Source organism: Lipotes vexillifer, unplaced genomic scaffold (assembly GCF_000442215.2).
Source record: "Lipotes vexillifer unplaced genomic scaffold, Lipotes_vexillifer_v1.1 scaffold39, whole genome shotgun sequence".
Taxonomy (NCBI): Eukaryota; Metazoa; Chordata; class Mammalia; order Artiodactyla; family Lipotidae; genus Lipotes; species Lipotes vexillifer.
In genome coordinates this window covers 1,477,428-1,484,942 of record NW_006787038.1, presented here as the reverse complement: position 1 = coordinate 1,484,942, position 7,515 = coordinate 1,477,428, and the positions used below count along the sequence as shown (strand labels likewise).

The window sequence follows — 7,515 nt, the reverse complement described above, 5'->3', positions numbered from 1 at the left end:
GAGCCTGGGCTCCGCAGCGGGAGAGGCTACAGCAGTGAGAGGCCCGTGTACCGCAAAAAAAAAAAAAAAGAAAAGAAAAGGTGTGGAGGGAAGGAGTCTGTGCTTGGTCCTGTCCTCCCTGGGGTATTTTTCTGGGTTTTGAGTAGAGAGTGAAGAAATGGAGGTGAGTTTTGGGGAGACGCAGCCAGTGGCTCGCCTGGCCCAGGGCTGCTGCACTCCTCAGAGGGTGGGGCCCTGTTTCCCCACCTCTGACCCCAGCCCCTGTGCCCAGCCTCTGTGAACCCCTCCTTGGTGAAGGTGCACATCCACCACCCGCCTGAGGCCTCCGTGCAGGTCCACCAGGTGGCTCGGGTACGGGGCGAGGTCGAGGAGGCCCCGGAGAACAGCGTGGAGACCAGACCCTCGCCCTGGCTCCCCGCCAGCCCTGGCCATGGTCACCGGGGCAGCAACAGCATCCCGGCTCGGTCTGGAGTGGTTCCTCGGCCGCCACCCCCGGTGGTGCCCAGGCCTCCTGCACTGCTGGGCCGGTGCTACCTGAGTGCTGTGAATGGACAGGTGAGAAGGCAGCTCCTGCCCCAGCCCCGGGGTCTTCTGGGACCACAACTGCTTCTTGCAGTGCCCTTCCCCCTTCTCTCTCTCCTCTGTGTTCTTAAGGAATGTGAATCTACAGGGTCTCCCATTCCCCACATGGGAAAACTCAGGGCATAAAATTTCCTGAGTGTAGAGAGGTTGAGCCTCCTACTTGGTCGCCACTGGGTACCTGTCAGTGCCGGGCACACAGAAGAGGACCCAAGAGAGGCCCCCTCTGGAGGGCAACAAGCGTCCTTGTGTCCCAGCAAATCCTGGGCTCTCCTGGAGCTGAGTGTAGGACTCCTGGTGCGTGGGTAGTGGGGCTATTAGATCTGGCGAGGAGTTTGGTCTTCAGTTAAGGGTGGAGTCACAGAGATGTGAAATTAGCAAATGCAGGTTAAACCCCAAAGCCTTGGCAGTGCAAAGATAAGACACTCCACCCCCCTACCCCCGCTGGCATCCTCAGTCAGTGATGGGAAATCATGTGAGCTTTTCTGAGTCCAGTCACCTAAGGATAGGGGCTAAGCCAGACCCAGGATGGTTTTCCCTAGGATTGCAGTTTGGCGTTCCCGGAAACCCCTCCTGGGAACTGGGGGAGGTAATGAGTAGCCAAGGGATAGGGGCTCTGAGTCCCCCAGCTCCTCCCCACCTCTCAGCTGTGGTGTCGCTGAGCATGGACCCTGCTCACGGAGGTGGCCCTGGCATTCCCTGGAGTTTGATGGAGGAAAGCCCAACCTCTGTGGGCTGGGAACGTGGATGGGGGCAGTTTGCAGACTTCACAGAGAAGGTCTTATCTGGTTGTGTTCCTGCCACCCCCCTCCCAAGTTTAGGGTCTGGCAGAGTGGACTTTGGGTTTCACTGCTTCCTTCTGGGACAACTCCTCCCCTCTCATCCCCTCCCTTTGGGTGGGGGCATTCTCTGCAGGATGTGAGTGGTGAGCTCATGTCTCAGACTTTCCTGCGACATCTCTGTGCACAACAGGGGAGGGAAGCAGGTGATGACTGTCCATGGGCTTTTTTCCAGTGTGCCAACCCCCTGCTGGAGCTGACTGCCCAAGAGGACTGCTGTGGCAGTGTGGGAGCCTTCTGGGGAGTGACCTCCTGTGCCCCGTGTCCACCCAGACCAGGTGAGTGCTGGGTGCCAGGGTCCAGGGTTGTCTGCAAAGCTCTCCGAGGGCCTGGCCTCTGCTGCAGGCACCACCCCCTGCATTTCCCACCAGGGCCTCAGAGGCCAGGCAGGTAGAACAGGCTGGTAATCTAGGAAAGCTTTCCAAATCTGCCTTGAGTGTGCTTTTGGCTGGTGGCAGAGGCTCCTGACTGCACAGACCCATTGCCAGGTGCAGCGTGGCCTGCCTGCTCGGTCTGATGGCCTGGAATGGGTTACTCTCTTTTGCCAGTTGTTCTTACTCAGATTTTAGGAATTACATCCCATGCTGGGCCCTCTTCTACCCCTCAACCCCCTTCCACATGCCCGCTGCCCAGGTACCAGGGGCCCAGAGGTCTTGATTTAGTGACTCAGTGTTTCTCTCACTCTCTCCTTGGAGGGACCCCTAGGCCTCCTCCTCAGCTCCTGTTTCCTGCCTCTCAGCCTTTGAATCAGTGTTGGGCATCTGTCCCCGAACGTCCTCGGCCTTGGGGTATGGGAAACTCAGCTCCAAGCCCTCTTTTTTGTGGTGGGAAAACCTAACATATTCATTCATTCATTCAGCAAATACTCGCCAGGTGCCTCGCCTATACTGAGCACTGAGAATTCAGGAGTGAGCAAAATGCCACTCTCATAGGCATTGATCTTAAAGTTGGGAGACAGGTGACGAGGTACCTATGCATGAGTGTGGCTCCTGCCCGCTCAGCCTGTCTTCCTCTTGCAGCCCTCATTCCTGGGCTTGGGTCCAGGCCTGGCATGTATTTCTTTTGCCTGTCAAAAGTCAACTCGGGGGCTTCCCTGGTGGCGCAGTGGTTGAGAGTCTGCCTGCCGATGCAGGGGACACGGGTTCGTGCCCCGGTCCGGGAAGATCCCACATGCCGCGGAGCGGCTGGGCCCGTGCGCCATGGCCGCTGAGCCTGCGCGTCCAGAGCCTGTGCTCCGCAACAGGAGAAGCCACAACAGTGAGAGGCCCGCGTACCGCAAAAAAAAAAAAAAAAACAAAAGTCAACTCGGTGAGTCAGCTTTGTGGGGGGCCTGGCCCAGAGCCCAAAGCGGGGAATGGCAGGGCTGTTCCTAACTTCACACTCGGCTGTGGAGCAGTGACCATATTCTCCAAACTAAAAATAAATGTGGACAGTTTCACAGTGTGATAGAATTTCTGGTGAAGCACCAAAGGGTAGTATTATGCTTTCAGGCTTGAGCATCCAATACACGGCAGGTACCAGTCCCAGCTCTGCCCGCTGACCTCTCTCTGCCCCATCTCCCATCTGTGAAATGGAGACAGTAATAGTGCCAGCCTCATAAGGCAGCTGTGGAGAGTAAATGAGATGGCACCTGTACTTAGCATTAGGTCAGTAAGTGGTAGCTGTTATAATTACTGTTAGAAGTATCCCTCCAAGAAGGCAAGAGGGACTGGACCCACTGCCCCATGGGGAGGAGTGTGTGGAGCTGCTCAGCATCTCCCCCTGCAGGCCAAAGATGTTTTACCACTTTTCTTCCTCCTGGTCAGACCCACCCTTGAGACTTCCATATCCCACACTCCACTCAGCCGACAAATATTTTCATTGATGAAGTACCCATTTGAAGTACCCATAGTGTGTAGGCCTTAACAGTGGAGAACGAGGTAGAAACAGTGCCTCCCCTCTCCAAGCTTACAGGCTGGTGGGGGCAGGGGGCGCAGACAGCAGAACCGGGACCACCTTTGTGCAAATTAGAGAAAGGTTCCCCTTCCACGTGTTCAAAATAGTCTTTATAATTGGACAAATCCAGGATGCCAATGATTCTGTTAGATGTGGAGCTTTTGTGCAGCGCACAACCTGCACATCCGTACACCGTGGGGTAGGAGATCCTTCCCCAAACTGGTAGATCAGGGAAAGCTTCTTGTAGAGGTGTCATCCAGGATGAGGTCTGAAGAATTATTAGAGTAGGGCTTCCCTGGTGGCGCAGTGGTTAAGAATCCACCTGCCAATGCAGGGGACATGGGTTCGAGCCCCGGTCCGGGAAGATCCCACATGCCGCAGAGCAACTAAGCCCGTGCACCACAACTACTGAGCCTGCACTCTAGAGCCCACGAGGCACAACTACTGAGCCTGCGCGCCTAGAGCCCGTGCTCCACAACAACGGAAGCCACTGCAATAAGAAGGCCCTGCTCACTAGAACTAAAGAAAGCCCGCGCGGCTACAAAGACCCAATGCAGCCAAAAATTAAATAAATAAATAATTTATTTTAAAAAAATAGAGTTATTAGAGGGGGCCAAAGAGATGGGAAAGAACTTAACAACCCAAGGAAATTGCACAGGCAGGTAAGATCGAGAGAGTGAGAACATTTCCTGGAGCATAGCACACCCAAGGCTGAGCACCCACCCCCTCCCTGTCCCCTCCTAGCACCACCCCTCACTGTGTTCAGCACACCTCAGCAAGCTGGGCACCAGGGTGCAGACCCTGGAATATTAGGCATTCCCCACACTGAGCAAGAAATTGCAAAGGGCAATGTAAACATTTAAAATGCATTAAAGTGCAGCTGGGCATTGTAGAGAGAAGGGGCAAGATGCTGGGGAACCTTGTTTGTGTTGACAGGGTGCCAGACACCTAGCTCCAGTCCCAGGCCTGGGGCCGGGGTGGGGAATGTTCCTTTAAGTAGGCAAGACAGGCAAGCTACTGTGCAAGACTCTAGAAAAAAAGGCGAGCTGCTGGGGTAGGTTTGGGAATGGTTGGCCAGACAGGCATACTCCTGGGTTCTGGAACATTCTCAGCCCTGGTGGCTCTGCCCCTCTGAACCTCTATTTCTCTTCTGATAAAATAAGGCTGTGCCCCTCAGGGAAGGGCTTTGTCATCCCCAACAAGGTGGTCTAGTAGAATCAGGGGGTGAGGGGAGTGATGGAGCCAGCAGCGGGGGGGAACCACGGGACTTCGTGGCTTCCACTAAATCAGCTTCATGGCTTCCACTAAATCAGCTTTGGCTTCTGAGGCTGTACAGGACTGTTGAAGAGGATCCCTGCAGTGCTGCTATTTCTGACATGGGAAAGGACTGCCTTGAAGTCTCAGTTACATGGCACAGACAAATCCCTTTTCTTCCAGAAAAATTCCTTAGTGCCTTCTTAGGGAAATGGCTCAGAGAGTCAATCTAGGCCAGCCTCTGGTCCCCCCACCTTTCTCCCTTCACTCTGAGTGACAGATGCAGCTGACCTGCCAGGACCTGGCCTGAGCCACATCCTCCTGACCCCTGGGGAGTTATGAAAAGTCGCAACTCAGAGCTTCTGCAGGGTCTGGAGAGCACACAGCTCTCAAAAGCCACTTTGACTGAGACCACATTTTTGAGTTTTCATTCGAGAAAGACAGACATCTGGGTTGACTGGAAAGTTGGCCGCTGCCCCATCTGGCTTGGCACCGGCTGTGTCAACCCCAAGGCCCCTTTGCTGGGGCAGGCTGGGCTGGCACACGGCGCGCGGCCCGCAGTGGTGGGCCCCGGCTGTTTGCCACGAGACCATCTCTCCGTCTGCCTGGCGTAGGATGAGTTCACCGCAGAATCCAGGCCCCTCCCTGTGTCCCCAGGGAGAGCTGATTCTCTTGCTCGTCCCCTTCAAGGAATTCTGTGTCTCTCCCTCTTAAAAACAATAATAGCTGCCAGGTACTGAAGTTTTACACTATGCCATGCTTTGCACCTACGTCACCCTACGTGATCTCATTTCATTGTCACAACCAGCGGCAAGCTAAGGATCTTTATCCCCATTTGACAGAGGAGAAAAATGTAGCTCAGAGAGGGCTGAGGAACTCGTCCAAGGTCACACAGCTAGGACAGGGAGCTGGGATTCAAATCACAGTGTGTCTGATTCTTAGGGAACCAGGATCTCCCTAATCATTCTGGGGAGGGGGGCGTTGGGGCAACCTGGAAACAATACCAATCAGGATGCTAGACCAGGACTTTACAGTCAAGAGGGTGCATCCCAGGACTGTATTCCACGTATACATGAAGGACAACATCCTGCCAGAAGATTGGATTGAACAGACAGGCAGGGCAGCAACCTGCAGTGCAGGCCTGAATTAACAGAGATGTGTTGAAAGAAACATCCGGGGGTTGGGGGGAAGTGGGCAGGCTTGTTCCATGTGGTTTCAGGGCGTGGGCAAAAGCCGACGTGTGGATGTTTCTAGTAGGCAGAACTCAACTGGAAACTGAGCAGTAGGGACAACTTATTAAAAACTGCAGCTGCCCAGCAATATAATGGGATGTTTCCAGAAGTACTGAACTCCCCGCCACGAGGAGTATGTCTACCAAGAACAGGTGTGTGGAAGGAGTGGGGAAAGGAAATTGATTTTTGAGGGAATATAGGTTTAATATATACAACTGAAAATTTATTTGAAACTCTCAATAGAAGAAAAGCCTTGGTTTGGCTGGGTTTTGCCATGGCCCTTGCCCACAAGGAGTGCTCCAGGTGTAGGTCTGTGATGCCAGCCCCCGGGGAGAGTGGGCATGTGAAGGTGATGTCTGAGGAGGCTGGAGCAGAGAACCCTAGGGCGAGTCATGGCGGCATCACTCTCATCACGTCCTCATTAGCAGCCCTTTACTCAGAGGATGTAATACGCGCCAAGCACCACGCTAAGTTCGTTCTCATTTCGTTGCCTCCTAACAACATCTCTAGGTGGGTGTTACTATCTTCATTTTACAGATGAGGAAATTGGGCCTGAAACTTCAGGTCTATGTGACCCCAGAGCCCTGCTTCTAATCGCTCTGTAATCCCCTTCCTCTGCTTCTTGGCTTAGGCATTCAATGAGCTAGAGGACCCCGGCTGGGGGAACAGCTGTGCCTGGGTGGGGCTCCTGTTCTCTGTAACTCTGGGTCAGACACCCAGTCTCCTGCCCTAAAGAAATGGGATTTTCAGAATTCCAGTTGTTGGGCTGATAAAAGCCGTGATTCTTTGGCTCGGGGCTGTTCTGAGAGCTTCCAAGGGACTCAAAGCCTCCTGGGAATTGTGACTCAGCTCAAGTTAGCACCCTCCCTACCCTAGCAGGGGTGTCACTGACACGTGGCATCTCTGGCCTGGAGAGCCATGGGAGGGATAGGGTTAGGGTGGCAGAAGCGGCGCCTGTCTGAGCCAGGGCTCTGACCAGACCCCCCTCCACCTCACTGGTCATGGTGACCAAGACACCCACTCTGGCTCCGGAGCCTCCCAAGGAAGCAGTCAGAGCCTGTCTTTGGGTGGCATTTCCACAATCATTGCAGGATCCATTAGAACTTCACCAAGGAGGAAAATCTGGAATAATGGACATTATTATAACTACCAATATGTGACAAGCATCATGCTCCGGGTTTTGCATGCCTGTTTAGTGTTCACAATAACCCTCTGAGAAAGGAAAAGTCATCCCCATTTTGCTGATAAGAAAACCAAGGCTCAGAGAGTAACTTGCCCAAGTGTCTCCAGCCAGTGAGGGGCAGCAGGCCAGGTTGCTTTCCTCGAAACTGTGTTTCTGGAAGGAAGGAAGAAAGGAAGGGGGGGAGGGAGGGAGGGAGAAAGGAAGGAAGGGAGGGAAGGAGGGAGATAGGAAGGAAGGAAGGGGGGAGGGAGAGAAGGAGGGAGGGAGGAAGGCTTGAGGAACATCTACTGGTACTGTGCCAGGCATTATGCTAGTTTCAGTCTGACATTGGTTGTTTCAGTAAACAACCAGTTAATCCTCACAACAACCCACGAACTGAGTTTCTGTCCCCACTTCTACAGGTGAAAACTTTAAGACCGAAGGAGGTTAAGAAATGTGCCCAAGTCACACAGCTAGTCAGAGTGGAGCCAGGAATTAGACGCTAGTCTGGCTG

The 7,515-nt window shown here is 53.9% G+C and overlaps 1 protein-coding gene across 1 annotated transcript in view; it reads left to right on the top strand.

The window, feature by feature from the left end:
- LTBP2 (latent transforming growth factor beta binding protein 2) overlaps positions 1-7,515 on the top strand; it is a 99,941-nt gene that overhangs the window by 53,265 nt on the left and 39,161 nt on the right. The window contains exons 8-9 of the mRNA XM_007459734.1: positions 272-555; positions 1,594-1,696. Coding sequence (XP_007459796.1) covers positions 272-555; positions 1,594-1,696 — 387 coding nt within the window. The remainder of the gene's footprint in view (positions 1-271; positions 556-1,593; positions 1,697-7,515) is intronic.